Genomic DNA, 20,692 nt, shown 5'->3' on the forward strand with positions numbered 1-20,692 from the left:
TAGTTCAAAAGAAATAAAAAAGAAAAGTAAGAGAATAGACGGTTACCTGAATAATTGAAGAAGTGATGTTGTAAATAGCAGAGATCTGAAAAATCAGCCGGCTTGACAAATCAGGCGGTAGGCTATTAATGTCCAAAATGTCAGAGCAAGTTCAGGGATCCGAGCGTTCTCTTTCAAAAGATTTCAAGTGTGAAAATAAACTTGAAGTCAACACGCCCTTATATAGGCAAAATGAGAAGTCGAAGGGTCACTTCCAAAAATTCAAAAATGAGCGGGAAAAACCTTCGACCATTCACCAAGCGACACCTGTAGCAGGCCGTCGCCTATTACAGGCCGACACCTGTCACAGGTGACATGTGAACAATCATGTGCCACCTGTGAGGGGCAAATGATTAGCGGATTTTTCCCTACCAATCATCATCTGACAAGTGGGCCTTTCAGGCCCTGCCACGTGTCCGCCACTTGGATCAATTGCAGCCTGCCACGTGTCAGGTGTCGCCCAGTCCACCTTGGACCTCTTATGTCACGACACGTGGCTCCCCTATGCCAACTAGGCAAAAACGGCCACCTAGGCCCAATCCTTGGAAGAAGCCCAGTCAACCCTAGGTTAACCTAAACCTAGCATTTGGCACGCTTCCCAAGGTTATAAATACTCTAATTAATCCTGGGATTACGCCAATTAATTACTCTCACCTAGAGAAAACACTCTACCTTTTCTCCGCATTAATTACTCCTAAAACAAGTACTAAATTGACCGTCGGAGGCGGAGCTCCTACCACCCGGAGTCTCCGTTGTTTTGCAGGTACATGTGCCCGGTTCCAATCTCGGAGTTGTAACTCTCCCGCAGGACATCAGAAAACCCCGAAACAATTATTATTATTATTATTATTTGATTTTTTTTAGATTTTTTACTCTTTTTATAACATTAAAAAATGTGTTAAATAATATAAAATATTAATTATTATCATTAAATATTAGTTATTATGATTAATTAATATTATATATTAATTATTATTATTATTATAAAATATTTATTAAGATTATCTATAAATATTAGTTATTGCTATTAATTATTATTTTTATGCAGGGCAGGATAGAGCAGGGCAGGGCAGGGCAGGGCAGAGCAGAGCAAAGCAAAGTAGTACAGTAGGGCAGGGCAGCTCAAAAGAACAGGGCTTTAGTGACCTCCACCCTTTCCCTTGGAAAATGGAGAGACGTACTTTTTAAAACAAATTTACTTTAAACCCATATGACGCCTGCCCTGTCTATTAATTGGACGATCATATAGAGGTCCACCCCATTTATTTATTAGACGGATATAACCCATTTATAACTATGACGGGTCATGGCTTTTAATAGGGCTCCAAGGCCTCCAACCCTACCTCTCTCTCAACGTCCTCCATTGAAGCGCAGTTCACGTTCTCCGTTGAATATAATTGTATCCCCCACTGAAGCAGCTTCTGAGGATTGAACTATGAAATTACACCAGAAGAAAAAGCTTAAAGTAACACTGCCTCCTGAACTTCCTCCTGAAATACCCGATGAAGATATCGTTGTTTCAGACGAAGATGTCAATTTCGTCGCTGAAAATCGTGCATATGCTGGTTTTGTTTCTCGTTTGGACACTAAATCCATTACCAAGTATGATTTTTTATAACTTTTCTTCAATTTTAATTTGCATTATTATTATTGTTTATTGTTTTTATTTTGGTATAATCTTGTGTTTTTAAGCTTATGTTTTGGTTATTTGGGTATTTTGTAAATGAAAATTTGATGGTTGTGTTGGGATTTCGGGTAGAGCTATCAAAAACCGAATAAATTCGATATGACACGACACACCCGGCCCGAACCCACCTGGATAATCGACTTGATTATCCCTTTCAAGTGTTAAATAGTATTGAGTGATAGAGTATATTGAAGAAATTTGTGGGTAATTAATTAATTAAAGTTGGTGAGCATGTTTAGTGGAGATAGTAATAGGAAGTAGCTATGTTTGTGATAATTGTATGTGTAGGTGGATATTTGGATGATTTCCTGGTTATGTTAATCTGTGTAGGCATGTTAATCGTGTTGCGAATGCCAAGGAAGATGAGCTGGAAGAACTCTTTGAGAGACGATTACGAAAGAAAAAGCTTGAGAATAAGGAAGAAAAGGGTATAGAGGTTAATCGTGTTGATGCGCTTCCGGTCAAGACCTTGGATGGGAAGCTTTATTATAAGACAGGTTTGTAATTAACATTTACGTTCTCGGAAATTTGTTCAGAGTGTTAGTTCTGTAGTAGTAATCATTATGCTAAAACATTTGCAGTTCCAAAGGAAGAAAGAAAGCTTGAAACTTCTGACAAAGAAGATGAAAGTGATGAAGATAAAGGTATTTTTAAATTAACTAAAGCAGAAAGGAGGGCAAAGTTGAAGAAAAAGAAGAAAGATGAAAAGAAGCAGGTGAAGGAACCAGCTAAGTCTGAGGAGGATACTAAGAATCCTCAGTCTGAGGTTTTGGTAAGTTTTTTTTCGTTTCTTTTTTATTTCTTTTCATGCTGTCAATTTGAGTGTGACTCTTTGATACTCAATTTTTTCAAGTTATAAAATGGTCACCACATGGTTGAGATAAAAATAAATGACCATAAATTCTCTCAGTTATGTTATTTGCACGCTCCAACGCATAACCAAATACAAAAATGCTAAGGCATTCAGATGATATCTGACTCTTTAAACCATGTACATCAAGCCGTAGGAGTAATTACAATCCTAAAGTGTTTAACACTGTACTGAGAGGAGCCTTTTTCGTGTTATTTTAAATAATATTCAATCATCTCTCTTTTCCATTTTAAGGTCTTTACTCTTGCGATAGATTCCTTGATGGAAGTGCATTACGTTCTTCCTTGATTGCATATAAAGTGGTATTTGCTTGAGTAGCATACTTATTTCCATACGTAGTTGTTAATGGGGCTGTGCATGTTTATGTCTTGATGATACAAAAAGTAAGAAAACTAATCACTTTCCCTATCACTTAATCCTATCCAGGTAATTTTTCGGAAGTCATTGTCATTACCTCTTGCTTGCTATTGATACATTCTTATCCTCCTATGCTCTTCGAAATAAAATAAGCATAGTAAGTAGCAATGTAGCAATGTGGGAAACACTTTTGCTCTGGGGCACTGACACACATTGAAACGAAACTGTACCCAACCAGGGTTGGATGTCTCCAACCCTGGTTTTGGATTGTATGGTTTGCTTTCATGCCTTTCTTATGAATGTTTTCAAGGCACAAGCTTCTGTACACTCTTAGTAGATTTTACAAAGTGTCCTGCACATATTGAATATTTTTATGTACCTAGTTAACTCCCTCATTGAAGACATTGACCAACCGTATATGTGTATTCATCTCTGCAAGAGGAATTGAAAATCTATTGTAACATGAATTTTCTTTGTTAGGGTGAGTTTGTATTCTTTCTCCAGAGTTATTTTTTTGCTACTTAATTATAACTGTTAATTATAGGCTGAGGTGAAAGAAGATCTCACTGCTGCAGAAGTAGCTGAAACTAAGCAACATAAAATTGCAGAGTTGGGTACTGCCTTGCTTGAAGATCCTGAGTCAAATATTAAGTCTCTGAAAGAGCTCCTAAGTTTCTGTAATGATGGAGATAAAGAAATTGCAAAGGCGGCATTGTTATCAACATTAGTTGTTTTTAGAGACATAATTCCTGGGTAAGAAACTGATTTAATATTCCTTTGCATCTCAACATGAGTCTGATGCTTTGATTCTTATACACGCTGGCTGTATGTTGCAGTTATCGCATTAGGCTTCCTACTGAGAAAGAGCAAGAGATGGTTATTTCTAAGGCTGTAAAGAAGATGCGGTTCTTTGAGTCAACACTTTTGTTCTCATACAAGGTTTGTTTTGTCTATGCAGTTGTTTGCTTGTATTATTTTAATTTAAAACTAAAACTAAAAATCAGAATGATAGGTTCCTTGCTCTCTGTGCATTGTTGACCAAATTAAATGAGGGAAATAGTTATACCAAACAGTTTGTCCATTATTATGGGCAATTTTACCAGCTCTAAATATATGCTTCCATCTGATTGACTGCCTGTTATGGCAGCCCTCTTACCATCAGAACAAGGCTAGCAGCGTTGTTTAATTTGTGATGCGGTTGGTCCTACCTTTATGCCCTTATTTTAATCTAATTTAAGCACATTGTTAAACGCTGTAAATGAACACTTGACCCGTCAGTACCTGTACTGCTTTACTCCTCTGACTTATGCTGATTTGACTGTCATTTATGTTTCTTGTCTGGCCGGCTTTTGGTTACTGTTTTTGTAGAGGTGTAGTGAATGTTCAAAACTTGATTTTCTTCTTTTATTTTTTTTGAGGAGTATGAGGACTTCTTGCTAGTTGGTAAGATCTGGTTACATGCTATTTGATGTTTAAAGAGGTTCTATACACTTAATGTTTTAGTTCAGTTATGTTGGAATCAAAGTGTCTCAGGCCTAAATCAAGAACAATACACACAAAGCAATGGAGGAACCTCTCATTCGAATTCAGTGCTCTCCGAACTGTGCGGGGTGTGTCGTGGCAATGTGGAACCACTGATTTGAAAGTGACAATTCGGTGATACTGGGGTGTTTGGATGTATTTGTCATTTTGTTCCTTGAGGTTAACTCACCTCTCTCACACAATGGCAATTCTAGGTTAGAGATTGGAGTCACATGAACTTATCCCTGAAATAGAAAAGAAAAAAGATGAAGAAATGTAGAAGATGAGTGATATTGTATGTTTCTTTCTTATGAAAAACACTGAATAAACAGGAGAAGAAGTGTATGATTTCTTTTATCACCAAATTTCTTAAGTAATGAAAGTAGAATAATTGTTATTGAACTCGAGAAATTCGGAAGGTTTCCAAAACCTCCAAAAAAAATCAGGAGATACTACTTGAAATATAACTCAAGAATAATGACAGGTTTTTAAACCTCCAAAAAATCAGAACTCCAAAAAATCGGGAGATAATAAACAGAATATGATGGAATAATACCCAATCAATGACATCAATCACGGCTATTAAGAATAACCATTGAAGGAGAAAAGCTTTTTGGAAAAAAAAAAGTGATCACTCACCTGATCACTTTTATTACCTATCAATCACAATAAAAGTGATTTTTTATGCGCCTAATAGGAGGTAAAGAACTTTGTAAATCCCAAAAACTTTTCCTTGCACGCCTAACAGGGTGAGCAACCAGCCTATAGTTTTTTCCATTTCCACAATCTCTCAACTTCTGGCCCTGATTGGGCCGCTTTGCCCTCAGGCAAGACCCAATTTCACCTTTAGCAAACTTTACTCCAACAAGTTTGGTTGACATTTGCATGGAGTTACATGAAGCTAATGTATTTTTCAGAATTTGTGATCCTTCCCACTGTAGCATAACATTTTCCCTTTACAAGCTGCCTTAATGTTGTCAACTATGTAGGTTGCATTGGATCATCTCAATCATCTGTCTCATAAAACTACAAATAGTTGCATTGCTTCCTTGCTTGCATTGGCTTGGGAGTATAATATTCTCTTCAAAGTTGGGAAAGATTTTGCTAACTATGTTAAGTTTAAAAAAGCTGCGAGTCACATACACATAGTCGGAAAAAAATGAAATAAATATAGAGAATAAAAGCTGACTGGCTTAGTGGTTACAAATATGAGAAATTAAAGACAGAGTTTGAAGGGAAGAGAATGTATTTGGATTTTATTAAGTGTTGGTATTCCTCAATGTATTGGATCGTTGATATTACAAACAATTGAGCGTGACAATAAATATTATAGGTAGAAATATTAGTGTTTTTATCTGTAGAATTTGTGAGAACCACCTAATAAAATACTCATTAAAAAATTTTACCTAGTAATTTTTTTCGTCAAAGACCTTTACGTGGTTAATCAACCCATTGGTACGAAAGTTAGCTCTCTTATACCATATTAATATGATATTTGTCAATGACATTTAAGTATAAAAGATGCATTGGAAACATTCAGACCTTGTTTTTATGGGAAATTCTAGATGATGACTATTGCTGATGGTGAAAATTTTATTCTGGGATTTTCCATTGTGATCTTGTGTTTTTGTTTAAAACAATTACATCACCTATATACCATATTCCCCTTTTATTTTTTTTTTGTTAAATAATGTTATGTTATTCTATTTTTCTAAGAAATTCTGGATGATGAACTGCAATCTTGCAAATTATTTCCTTTGGAATTCCCTCTTGCTCGTGTAACCACCAACTCTGTGTTTTTCCTTCCACCCCCTTTCTCTCTTTGTTGGACTCTCGATGATGCCACCACCCTTATCAATAGCAAGAATTAAAGATGGTATATGGTGGTTGGAGGTTAGGTTGGTTGGTTAGGCAGTGGTGCATTAGCAAGTAGAGAGTAAGGAGAAGAGAAACACTTTTTATTTTATTTTTTGTAAATAGATTTTATATGATACATTCATGGAAATATACGAGTCAGAAGTTTAGAGTCACCATGGAAAATAAAAGAAAAAGTTTCTACTCTGATCTAAAAGATGTCCAACTACCTATATTATTGCTTTGTAAAGGGCTGAAATAGGCCATGTTTCGCTCAAATTTAGAGAGATGAATCATAGAGGTGATAATCTCATGGATTATCGTATTTGATTAAACGCCTGCTTAAAATGCGCTCTCTCTCTCTCTGTCTCTCTCTCTCTCTCTCTTTCCTCTCTCCCTTCAAAAAATGCTCTCTTCAAAATTAGTTTTACTTAGTTATATTTTCAGATAACCTAGATTTCAGGTTATTAAATAAAGAATAAAAGGGGCTCAGATTATTTATCCAAGTTACTTTCAAAAAGTTTAAAAATCACAAAAGAGAGGTAGTTGTAGGATTTGACCTCTCCCATATACTTCAACTCCCTAATTTGACATACTTTAGTTGCATTCCATATTCATGAATTCGCTTTCTAAAGTAAGGCTAATTTGACGCATCAGCTAACTTATCATGAAATTGATCTGTCTAGTACATCCTTATATTACTTTAGCCTTCATGATGATTGAGAAGAGGATACTTAAGCTTTTCTTTTGTTTTCAGGCATACCTGCAGAGGCTATTTACCTTACAACCGCTCCCTGAGTTCAATCGTGTAGCTGTTCGTTGTCTCTGCACTTTATTAGATGCCCACCCGCATTTCAATTTTCGTCAGAACATAATACCAGCTGTTGTTAAGTGCCTGGCTTCTGCAGATGATGTTGTGAGGTTTGTTTTGCCCTTATCAATCTCTGGCTTTATGTATCTGCAGTCTGTTCTCATATGACCTTAGATAAGTTATATTGTCTGTTTCTGTTTCAATTTCATTTTCATTTTGAAATACTTGAGCTTCTTTTCCCATAAAAAGTGTGGGTTTAGCCTAAAATTATCATCACACTTTACCAACATAATTAATGATTAGATCATAATCATTGCATGTCAAGCATACATGATAGCGTGTACTTAAAAAAGTGCGGTATACATTGTGGTCTGCAAGGACAGTACATATGTAATGCAGTGGGCTTGGTTGAGTGGTTGAGGAGAGCTTAAAGAATTTGATGCCGTGACCTATAAGTCAATGATAAGTTGCAGCTCCCTTTATCGGCTACGGCGGGTTGTGTCCTATAAAATCAATGCTTCAATGTTTTTTGCTGGAGTATTACTTTATGTTTGGGCTGGAGCACGTAGGTTATTGTGTTGGATATCATCGATGGTTTGTGGAGTGATTTAATTTGGAAAGCAATGCTTAACACAGTAGTGATTTGATTTAGCCGGGTGTAGAATTGCCTGTCATTTTGGGTTTTCTTGTAAACTATGTATTTCAGTGTTAAACTTTCAATATCTCTGTTGTCTATGTTTTAAAGTGTTTTTTTTATGTAATAATTGAATATTCTACATGCTAAAGATAGGTGATTTTTTGGTCCTTAGTATGCTATGCTAAGAGAGATAAAATAATTATCATTATAAAAACTAACTTATCTTTCTATCTTGTCAATATTGTTATCAATTGAATTAAATTTATTCTTTTTAACTCACTTTAATCTCTTGAAGTATCTCTATTATTTACATGTATTTATGCTTAAGAGATTAGGCTTAAAAGGAATGAGGTGCGAAGGGCCTCTATAATCAAATGGGAACACAAAATTGTCATCGTTAAAAATTAGGCAAGCCAAAGGCTCAATGTTTCAATTTTTTTTTTCCCATTTTTGCCATCAAATAATAGTAGTAGTAGATTTTGGAGGAGTTACGGTTTGGGCTAGATAGGGTGGGGCTGCTGCTCGGTTACGAATTCCTGATATTGGTCGTTCAAATGTAATCCAAGGGCTCTTATTAGTTTATGATTAAAGTAATATTACCCATCTATATAAGGGTGAGTAAAACCTTATAAGCACAACTTTTGATGATTTATGAAATGTTGTGACTTCCTCGCCCTTATTGCATCTATGTGAGCTTTTATATTAGCGCAAAACAACTTTATCTATGTGATTAATCAATCTTTAGTCAAATTTTTTTGTGGAATTAGAGATTGACATCTTGTTCCCCTCTAACTTTGTGATAGTTGTGACAACTTTTTATTCCTTTTACTTGTTAATTTCCTTGGTTGTTCTAGAAAACCTAATAACCCAAAAATATCATCTAGAAAGGTGGAAAGTTTCTGAATGTGTGGTTGGATGAGGATTTTACATCACTTTTGCGTGTGTTATCTTCCTGAAGACTGATTAAGGTTTAGTTTGAAAATAAGGCATTTTGCTCATTTGCAAATTATTATTCTTCTATTGGTGTACTTGTGATTTTGCCTACTTTGAACTCTAATTTTTAGTTTTCATTAAGGATAATTTAATAGTTTTAGGTATGAGTATTTGTGTATATGTCGTGTTTTTAGGCTAAGATTCTTCTGGCATATGCTCTATTATGAGAAATAGGCCGTGTTGTATTTGATAAGTGCGAACAATATTCAATGAAATATTAAAAGCGAGAAAGCAATAAATAAGATAATCAAACAACACAAGGAAGTTTGGTCAACTAGACTAATTCCATAACACTATGTTTGGATAACTATAGTGAAGGGAAAGGGAGGGGAAGGAAAAAGAAGGAAGGGAGGGGAGGTGAGGGGAGGGAGAAGGTGAACTTCCATTTTCCTTCCAATCTTCTCCAACAATGGAGGGATTTGGTTTATTAAAAGGGGAAGAAAAATGATCCTCCCAATTCCCTCCCCTTCTCTCTTTGCATTAGATATCCAAACAAAGGATGATTCATCCTTCTTTTTCTCTTATCTTCCTTTCCTCCATTTCTCTCTATCTAAACATAGTGTAAGAACTTCTCTTCACCATAACGGAGAAAGAAGAAGAAAAATATACAAGGAGTTCTAATGGCTTAATGACTTAATTTAAATGTCACCCAATGATTTCTCTTATACCATCGGGAGCCCAAAATAAACCCTAATTTACTTGCTTCCTCCGTTCTTTAATCTCAACATTTGGAATTTCACGCTTGCCAATGCTTTAAGTTTAAATTTTTTCATATTTTGTAAGTACAAATTGAGATGAATCTAACAAAAAAAAAAACAAGTTCTCACACTACTATGCTTTATCCAACATATATATCACAAAAGACAATTAAAGGAGTGTGTAAATGTTGTAAATTCTCAAACATTGCGATTTAAAAAGAACGGAGGATGTATATTCCTAGTAGCCATGAAAGGTGAAATCTAAATTTAGGAAATATAATCAAGTCATGCTGCAAAACCGGTAACCCGCAAAATTAACGGAACACATGCAAGAACGTTAGCCTAAGCCCCTGCAGGCCCCTGATGCTGTGCACACAGCTCCTACTGTTGTGCATGCACTCCGTGCAGGGCTGCCTTCAGACACTTCGTTTCGCTACTGCTTCGATTTCTGCGCTCCAGCCTGTGTTCATGCATAAGTTCTGCGTGCGTGATTACTCGTTTACGAGTCACACTAACACTCTTTTTTATAGGGCTAATCTTTTTTGTGTCCTACTAATACGCTTCACTCTTTATATTTGCAGCTTTCCGAGGGGGGGGGGGGGAGGACAAGCTTTTAGGTGGGAGGGAGGGATCACTTCATGCATACTTTACACATGTATATGTGAAAGAAATCTGTAATCTAAGAACTAGATAGTTCAGGAGGGAGGGAGATTCTTCCCAAACAGGAAATTGTTGCAAGTTTTTAAAACGGTGGAAGTAATTCTTTTTCTATCTTCCCCGCTCTCCATTAAAAAATTTGACATGACCTTGTTGAGCAGCTGAGGGATATTGCTTCCTTTGCTATTGTAGCTCTCATCATTTTATATGATGGAAACTAGTTGATGTTTGTCTCATTGGCTGTTATATGCCTCATAATGTTATAGGAGTATAAATTATCAGGTTATTTATGAAATTATGAGTTGTAGGTTGCTTTTTCTTTTTGTTTATTTTTAATTTTTAATTTTTTTTTTACAGTATACATTGCTGGATTTTTAGCATTTTAGTCATACTTTAATTGCACATTTTGTTGGTGTTTACATGAATGACATTTAATCTGTCACAGGAAGTTCTGTTCTACTACAATCCAGTCTATTTTCAAAAATGAGGGGAAACATGGTGGAGAAGCAACTGTTGAGACCGTACAGCGGATTGCAGATCTTGTTAGAATTCATGATTGTCAATTGAACCCGGACTCTATAGAAGTAGGTGTCTTTTCACTTACATTGCCTTCTAGATGTTACTCGATTTTCGGGATATCTCTTATTTGCATGCATGTGTCTCGCTTCTTTGTTGTTCTGGTCTACCAATTCCTTTCTAACTAAACTGTATCACATGAGCTTGGGCTATTCGTGCATCTAGGTATTCTTGGCTTTGTCATTTGATGAAGATCTTGCAAGATCTAAAAAGGCAGATGATGATGAAAAGCGTAAAAGAAAGAAATTTAAGAAAGGAAAGAAGTCTGAGGAGCAAACTCAACCTACAGCCAGTGATAAGAAGAAAACTAAAAAGGAATTACTATCAAAGACGAGAGAGGAGGTGTTTGCTTATTGAAAACTATTCATCACATGCAAATTCTGTTGATTGATGTTTTGTTTTTTTGTCTCACTAAGTCTGAAATATGAACAGGTAAATGCTGATTTCAAGGCTGCTTCACTTGCCCAAGATGAAACAGAGCGAAGGAGAATGCAATCTCAGACGTTATCTGCTGTTTTTAATACATACTTCCGTGTTTTGAAGCACACAATACAGCCAGATACAATAAGGTGTGATTTTGTTTTGTCATCTTATTAACTTTGCTCCACTTTGGGCTCGGAGGAGAAGTTAATTAAACACTTGCTTCTACTTCTACACCCCTTTTTTATATAATTCGTATACATGTGTGCTCCTAAGTTGATATCTATAGAATTCTCTAATTGAACGGCCTAATTTTGAGATAGGTGGATGAAAAGGTTATAAGGAATAGGGTTAACGTGCTAGAACAGTTGTAGAGGGTCTTGGAGCTTATAAAAAACAGGATTTTGCCAAATTTAATGTCATGCAAATGCTTCCATACAACTGATACAAGTTGTTTATATTGATTGCAGATTGAATTCTTGTATTTTTTAGTTTAAATATAGTGTAACGAACCAAAACATGGTAACATAGCTCTTAACTTCTACTCCTTTGTTTGCACCAGAAGAAAAAAAAAAAAGCTTCTACTCCTTTGTTAGGATGGGACTGTAAGGTATTTGAGTAGAGAGAATGTGAGTTAACAAAGGAATTAGAATAGATAATATTGTTTTAATGTTACTTAGGCCTTAGAGGGCAACCGTGCAAGCATTGTGGTTTGTTTGTTTGTTTTTTTTTTCTTTTCTTTTCTTTTTCCTGCTTTGGTCTAGGTTTCAATGAATAGCAGCCTAGGTGCACCAAGGCACGCGCCTCCTGGTGGCACAACAGTTGTTTTACAGTTTTTTATATTCTTTATTATGTGTACCTCATTTGAGGCGCGACCAAGTAATAGCCAACTATTTATTACATTGTTTTGGCCTATTTATTTCACCTCATTATTATGTAGAGAAAGCGATTAATCATTAAAGGGAAAAAGGTTAGAATAAGAAGTTACCTATGTTACTAAGGCTCTGATTAGTTAATTTTAGTTTAACACCTACTACCTCCATTTCCATTTGAAATTACTAATAAAACACAAATTAGGAATTAGGATAGAAAGTGTTGATGTGGTGAGTAGGTGTAAGAAAAGTAGGTTAAAGTATGAGAGTGTATAAAAGTGGGGTGGCGTAGTAAATGTTAGGTTAATTTAGAGAGTAGGTGAAAATGTGTAATTATTGTAGGGTTAGAGGGGTAAGAGGGTAAATTGTGTTTGTCGAAAGTAGCTTAAACTCTAAAAGCAAGTGTTAAGAAATTGTGGCTCTCGCTCGAGTCGGGAAGTAAAGAAGACACAAAGGTGCTCTTCTAGATATTGTCCATAACGAAAAGTATTTAGGTCATTTAGAAACAGAGTTGGTATTTATATAGCATTAGATTAAATAAGTTTTAGATCTATTTGAAAAAGATATGTTTAGATCACACCAAATAAGACATAAACTTTGTTTACACTATTACATTTAGGCAAGAAATCGAACTTTTGGGGAGGAGAAAGAGTTTCTTAGAGACATTAGTATTATCATTTGGTTTGAGTGGATCATGTAGTGGGTAGGAATGGAGAGAAATTTCTTTGCCATTAAAAGAATAAAGCACAAATGGAAAGTTAAAAGGAAGGAAAGAAGGGAGTATTATAATTTATTTTTGATATTACTACTGTATACAAGTATACTATTTGCACAAATAATAAGATACATGAGAAAGGGTAAAAAGTTAGTTGGGGTTAACGTGTAAGAAAAAGATGGATGAAGTAAGATGGGTGTAAAGATGTAATTGAATTAAAAAAAAAAAGGATGGATAGAGTGTAAAGAGTGAGTAAAAATTCGTAAATGTTGTTAGGTAAGATGGTAAAAGGGCATACCCAAAATTGTATAAAGCACAATGTTAAGAATGTTGTGCAACTGGCTAAAATGGACAATGTTACGAACATGGTGATAAAGGAGGTAGTGTTAAGTGATATATCATGAATAACAATTTTAATTTGTATGTTTTTTTACTACCTCTGTTTCATATTATTTGCAACGATTTGACATAAAGTGTGAGTGGAAAGTATCTAATCGTTGCAAATAATATGTAACGGAGATAGTTTTTTTTTTTTTTTTTTTTTTAAACGGAAAGTAGCTATGATTGGTGTACTTTAGTTTGGGCAATTTTCATTTAAATTTTGGATAAACCATGCAACAAAGGCTTTTTTTTATTGCTCAATTTGGAGTGCTTTGAAGAGCAATGAACAAAAAATGAGTATGGATGTATCATGTTCATATGAATGTAAATTGGACATTTAACCTCTTGTTGTGTTTAGATATATGTAACTTTTTTCATTTTGTCCTTAAAATTATTTTACGTTGTTTATAATTGCTAATACATTTTCATTTTGGAGTGGGTTTCAATTTGTTTTTAAAGATAATTCAAATCTATGTAGTTCTCAATCTATTTGTAATTACTCGCAACTCTTTTGTTTGCACCTAATTTTATGGAGGCTTGTGGATCATACATGGAATTGAATAACATAGTGTGCAATTAAAGTTGATGGAGATAATTGTATGAGAGAGAGAAACAATACAAAATTAGTACAGCTGGAGTTAGTGAGAGAGGGATATAGTATTACAATAATAATGGCCCCATGCCAAATTAAGGTATAATTGTTTCCATTACAATTGCATCCTACCAAAATAAATGTATCAGATGCAAATAGTATATTTAGGATTTGTACAATTGTCTACGCAGTTAATTGTTGGGTATGTTCAGATTAGTGTACGAAGTGGTTTAGTTCAAACATTTTTTTTGGACCACCATAGTTGGGTATGCCTATAACTTCATTAGTAATACTTTCTCTGTTGTAGTAATATTGCAACAACGGAACTTTTGCACTATTCATCATGCTTGTTTGACCACAAAATTATGATTTATACGTAAAGTAAAATATAGTTATGTGGGGTCTTGTTAGATTCGTCTCGTAAAATACTTTCACAATATCAACTTTTTATAATTTTTACTCCTATATAATTATAGATATTTAACATATAAAATGTGCTTTGGGATGCGTAATTTCATCCTTGTTGCAATATTTGTGGATCAAAGGAAGTATGCTTATTAAATGGTGTGTGAAGACAAAACACAGGATTTATACTTATTTCTTGTTTCATGTTAACAGTCCTCTAAATCAACATAGTACTACATTTTTATCATATACCCAGTGTATAAAAAGGTGCGCTGAGGCGCTAGTGATAAGGGTAGAGAGCCTTTTTTGCTCTATGCAAGGCGCATTCAAAGAGGTGCACTTGAGTCACATTAAGGTGCACTTGAGGCGCACATAAGCAGTTTTCATTAACTATTTATATTGTGCGCCGCCTAGGCGCAGTAGGATCTTCATCGCCTCATTCGTCTTGAGCCTTTTTATACGTAGTACATTGCATAAACCTGGGGTTACATTATCATAGTCATCAATTCAATGTTGCATCTGTCCCACAAATACCGGACCAAAAAAACCGTAAGGGTTAAGGTACGATCATGATCCTCCTTACCGCTAAAAAAAAAAAATAAAAAAAATAAATCAATGTTCCATCTTTAATCTAATCATGTGCCATTGAGAAAGATTAAAATTAGAAGAGAATTAAGAGGAAACTGATGAACAAGGATGGAGAAACAAAAGAAATAAGTGGGAGATTTTACTATTCTTTTGTATTTAGATGTACTGTGAGAAGAGATAAAATTTGATCTTTAGATTATATCGGAGTGGAATTAAAGAGACTTAACATCTCTGGTCAGCTATTATAGTATATTGCAATGTTAGTTACATGGGCGTGTGGAGTAGCATTGGCAAAATTATGAATTCCAATGATGATTTAGATTGGTTAATATCTTGGTTTTGCTCTTGGACAGGTTAAAGAGAGCTCATCCACTACTAAGCTCATGCTTGAAGGGATTGGGGATGTTTTCTCACCTAATTGACATAGATTTCATGGCTGATCTAATGAAGCACCTCAAGATTCTTGCTTCTGGCACTAATATGAATAATTCTGATAGTTCTTTGACAGTCTCTGAACAGATAGAATGCTGTATTGTTGCCTTTAAAGTTATGAGGAAGAATCTCGATGCTCTGAATGTGGATTTACAGGAGTTCTTTATCCAGCTTTACAATCTCATTATTGAGTATAGACCAGGAAGGTTAGTACTTTACATTCTTTCATGAATTACATGAAGTCAGCTTCTCATTTTATTATAATGCATCAATAGTGGCATGACCACTCGCATCGGAGGTTCATGTGCCAATTTCCCTTGTGGTGAGAACCATCCGTTGGTGGAACTATGCACATAAAGTTGACCATTCTTTTTTTGTATTGACTGAACATTTATGTTTTGCCTATATTTATACACCTTCGCACCAAGATACCTATTGGTAGACTAAAAACACATACTTCCTCTGTTCTTGTTACTCGTTCCATTCAACGTTTCATGCTGGTATGCATAATTTTCTCCTTGAATATCTTTGATTATATTTTAGTAAACTTTATAAAAGTTGATATTTTGAACATGTATATGAAGATTAGTTTTAAAAAAAACTGCTCATGACTGTGTATCCTTGTAATAGATCACTAAACATGGTCAAAGAAGAGCATTTGAATAGTGTAAAGATACAAATGGTTTAAGTAATGAAAATTTGAGAAACTATACTAATTTATCGTGTATTTACTTCAAACTTCAACTATGGTACTACATAGAAGTATATAAAAAGGTTTATATCAGCTAAATGTAATATACTTTCTTAGTATATAATTGAAATTCACAGTAGATTATAATGCATTATATATAGGTATATTGCTGTGTTGACCCAAAAATTAATGGTTAAATGAAAGAGAGTTGCATGATTTGAATTAAAACAAAATTGTCGATGATGAAAAGTTGGGTTGATGGTGTAAAAATGGTGTTCACGATTAAAATAGTTCCCATACACTCCCATCTATCCCACAAAGACCCACTCTCAGTTTCTTTGACTCCATGAAGATCTAATCACTTTTACGTTATTCATATTTTTGTGTATAAATTTCTTCCTACCCTTCATTGTCCCACTGCAGGGAACACTTTACACTTGTCACATTAGTATTTCATATTCTTTTCTCCTGTACTGAACTATTGAACTTGTCACATGAGCTCCACATTTTACACTCTCTGTGGATATGTGTCTGCTAAATAGATCTTTGTGGAGCAAGAGGAAATATTGCTGTGGGAGTGGGGAGATGATGAAGCATAGTTGAGGGATACTTACACATGTTGCCTTAGGAAGATTATTGCTGTGGGAGTGGGGAGATGATGAAGCATAGTTGAGGGATACTTACACATGTTGCCTTAGGAAGATTATCTCTTCGTAGATCTTATTTAATTTTTTATACTTTGTAATTAATTTAATATGAGACAAGTATTAAGGTAAAATTCTGGTAATATTTCAGCATATTCAAATAATGATTAACTAAATCCGAGCAATGATTGGGACTTCCCTAATGCCGAACTTTCATAACGGTTGATGCAGATGAAGCTAATGAGTAAATATTGTAACATTTTTACAGACACCAGGATGGAGAAACAGTTTCAAAACTCCTAACTGTAATGAGACATAAGAGGAAAGATTAGTATAACAACAACAACAAAGCCTTAGTCCCAAAATGATTTGGGGTCGGCTACCATGAATTGTCATAAGAAATCGTATGATGTAAAAAAGAACATAACAAGATATTCAGTTGAAAGAGTTTGAAAAAAGAGGAGTAAAGGGAGAAAAAAAGAGCATACAAGAAAAATAAAGGGAGTTTTAAAAGAGAACAAAAATAATATTCAAGAAAGTTTTAAAGAGGTGATTAAAACGTTTAGAGTAAAAAAAAACAAACGTTTGAGAAAAATTTAGCAAATGAAATCAATACAGTTCATAAAACACTAATGGGATATAATAGTAAGAGTAAATACTAAGATAAATTTAAAAAGTATATATATAATCATGATACGTCATTGACGTGAATTTTCTCCTTCCACACCCACCCTATCCAACAACATATTTTCCTCAATCCCCAAAATACTCATGTCACGCTCAATCACCCTCTTCCAAGTTTTCTTAGGTCTTCCCCTACCTCTCGCAATCCCAACACTTTGCAATTCTTCAAGCTTCCTTACCGGAACGTCACTTGGTCTCCTTCTTACATGGACAAACCATCTTAAACGATTCTCCCTCATCTTGTACTCAATCGATGTAACCCCTACTTTCTTCCTAATTATCTCATTAGTGCTTCTATAAAATAAAGAGCACAATAAGAGAGGTTATGAAGAGAGTAGAGCAAGAAAAATATGGCTAGTTCAAGGGTTTTTCGAACTTTCATGCTTAAGTTTACAATGCTTCAATCCAATGGGTTTGATTCAATAATTAGCAGGTTGTTTCGGGCTGCATTTTTAAATTAAAAACCTAAATATTTGGGTTGATTTCCTCTTTCAGGTTGACAGTAAATTTGCTATGTCCTAGGATCTAATTAAGTGTTTATTATTTTGAATAATTGGAAATTTTAATGAGTTTGAGATACCTTAAAATCTCTGTTATGTTAATGATGCAGGGATCAAGGTGAAATTTTGGCAGAAGCTTTAAAGATAATGCTATGTGATGATAGGCAACATGATATGCAAAGAGCTGCTGCCTTCATAAAGCGTTTAGCGTCTTCCTCCTTGTGCTTTGGTTCTCCAGAATCCATGGCTGGTTGGTTACTTTCCCATTGTTTTATCATGCAAGTTCCTGAATGTTTAGTTAATTATTGACTTTCATCTTTCCAGCACTCGTCACTGCCAAAAACCTTCTGCAAAAGAATTTCAAGTGCCGATACATGCTAGAAAATGATGTGGGAGGTGGCTCGGTATCAGGATCAGTTGCGGTATGCATACTTTTATTTCCAACAATTATGCTTAAAAATATGAAGAAATTGTTAAAAAAACTGTCGTATCTACATTAAAATCCTTTATTTGTTTTTGTTTCTAAGCAAAAGGAACACACTGGCACTACCAATGTTTCCCCTTTATGTTTCCCAGAAAAAATTTAATCACAAGAGAGAGGGAGTGCACCGTCTGAATAATTATTTCCTCTATTTGCATATAATTTAACTCCATTCATCCGTGTTAGCACTGTAATTTTCCAATATATTACAGAGATTATTGAATGCTTCTATACAGACTCTCCTTAGGCTAGGTGGGATTGTGGGGAGAAGACAGACTGTGTACGCTGCTTTATCCAATTATTGATGCAGCAACAAAGAAAATTTTATCAAATAACTCTGTATCTGTTACTCATGATGTGCTCAGTAACAGCAAAGAAACACTCATAGTTAATGGACTGTATTAATTTAGTTCAATGGACCAATAGATTGTCAGGGTAATTATTATTCATGTTGTCCTGCAGATATATCAGCCATATTCCTCTGATCCTCACCTGAGTGGTGCACTTGCTTCCGTCCTCTGGGAATTGAATCTGCTGTCCAAACATTATCATCCTATTATTTCAACCATGGCTTCAAGCATCTCCAAGATCAGTACTTCTTCGAATCAAATTTATATGCCGACTGTTTCTCCTCAGCAAGCTTATAAGGAGCTGCTATTGGAGAGTGAACAATATAGCATAAAGAGTGACATAAAGTTGAATAATAAACGAAAAAGAGGGAACAATAATCTGTTGGGAGATGATGAAACTTCATTAGAAGTTGATGAGGAAGCCTTGAGAGAGAAGCTTTCAGATCACTTTACTGTTGTTCATGATATAGTGGAGAATGAGAAACTGAGAAGGGAGCTGGGTCTTACTGCACTGTCCCTGCAATTGCATGAAGAGTACAAAAAGCATAAAAATAGTAAGCGGGAAAGATCAAAGCAAAAGAAGAGGAAACAATAGGCACCGAAGTATATTATTTTTGGTCTTCTTTTTGAATTTTTATTAGGAAAGATCAAATTTTTTGAGGTTGTATGATCTGAAATTTTCTCAGTTTGAGTACAGAACATTTCGGAAGGAATGTAGTTTGTTAATTTGCGTTGTGTTTATTTTCCTTTTATTTTTCTTGTGTGCGCAATAGTATGTCATTATATATGTTTGGGAAATTGGCAACTTGGCAAGATGTTATATCACTTATATGAAAGGCGAAGTATTGTGTATTACTTATTGTGGTTTATGACCATGGACTATGGTTCTTTAATCCTTTAGGTTTGGTGTTCTGGCGGCTCGTCTCTACCTGAATCCTATGAGAGCGTTGTCCCTTTAATTTTTGTTACGAGTAATTAACAGCGTTTGGTTAAGAATTTGTGGTCTGGTCATTTGTTAAAGCTGGGCACCTTGAGCCGATTGAAGTTTTTCTGTAATTTTTGTATAGCCAAATAGATGTAGATAAGAGTGAGAATTTTTTTTAGTAGAAAGAGAATTCTTTGATTGACCGAACACAGTGATTCAATGAAAGCTTCTTTTGATAAATTGATAAAATTGCCTTAAAAATAATAATAATAATAATAATAATAATAATAATAATAATAATAATAATAATAATAATAATAATAATAATAATAATAATAATACATTGGTAAATGCAGTACACACTACTTTATGTATTACTGGCTTTACTGCCACTTTGGAATGGTGGTTCCGTATTTGGCTGGGTGCAAATGGTTCAACTTGTTAGCGGTTTTGAAAATTAGCAGGTTGGTTTGTTATGGTTTAGTTGTATCTTGTATAGTTGTATGGCTTCAGTATGGGTTACTCTCTTTCTCTTACATTGATCCATAATCTCGAAAATATCAAAATAGTCTAGTACTCTAATCCACAACCTCGAAAATATTCAAAATAGTTTATGGCTTGTTTGACATTATTTTTTGTTTTCAATTTTTTTTATTTTTGAATAAAAAAACCAAAAACAGGAAATAAGAAAAAAAAAATGTTTTCACTATCCTGTTATCAGTTTTCAAAATTTGTTATAATTTTGATAAGTTTGACCAATTTTATTTTATTTTTTTATTTTTTTTTCCATTTATGACATCATATAATTTTTATAAAAGAAAAACAAAAATATCGAAAATCACATTGATACCAAACGAACTTTTAGTTATTTCTTGTATGGCTTCAATTTGGGTTCAATTATTATTTTTTTTTAAGAAAAAAATCACACGGGTTTCTCTAAAAATTCGAAATATTTTGCATTGATCCATAATCTTGAAAAAAAAACAAATTTAAAAAAAGATTTAACAAAAAGATTTTTTTTTATTTATTTATTTTTATTAAACACCAAAAAATAGATAAATAATTGTACGAAGTACAAAATACAAGCTTCCTTCTTTCAAAAAAAAGAAAATAAAAATACAAGCTTCCTCGAAAGAAAGGGCTATTCTTAGTCTTTAGGAGGATTTTTCTCCTTTAAAAGAAAAGGTTTTTCTTCTCTCTTTTGAGGGAGGATTTGTTTTTTTGTTTAATGGATTGTTGTAGAGTTGTTTCATGGGTTAAGATTTATGCGGGATCGAAAAAGAGGTTAATCTTTCGATTACAACCAGACGA

General features: G+C 34.4%; 1 protein-coding gene across 1 annotated transcript; it reads left to right on the forward strand.

Annotated features, from left to right (window-relative positions):
- The first annotated feature begins 1,346 nt into the window (after positions 1 to 1,346).
- LOC110738410 (nucleolar complex protein 3 homolog) lies at positions 1,347 to 19,311 on the forward strand. Its single transcript, XM_021918800.1, has 13 exons — positions 1,347 to 1,641; positions 2,057 to 2,223; positions 2,308 to 2,498; positions 3,499 to 3,707; positions 3,791 to 3,893; positions 7,087 to 7,250; positions 10,571 to 10,709; positions 10,867 to 11,043; positions 11,134 to 11,270; positions 15,028 to 15,312; positions 17,736 to 17,875; positions 17,950 to 18,047; positions 18,569 to 19,311. Exons 1-13 carry the CDS (start codon positions 1,475 to 1,477, stop codon positions 19,049 to 19,051), a joined length of 2,460 nt encoding a protein of 819 aa, XP_021774492.1. The 5' UTR covers positions 1,347 to 1,474; the 3' UTR covers positions 19,052 to 19,311.
- Positions 19,312 to 20,692: the final 1,381 nt, after the last annotated feature.

Source organism: Chenopodium quinoa, unplaced genomic scaffold (genome assembly GCF_001683475.1).
Source record: "Chenopodium quinoa cultivar QQ74 unplaced genomic scaffold, ASM168347v1, whole genome shotgun sequence".
NCBI classification, from domain to species: domain Eukaryota; kingdom Viridiplantae; phylum Streptophyta; class Magnoliopsida; order Caryophyllales; family Amaranthaceae; genus Chenopodium; species Chenopodium quinoa.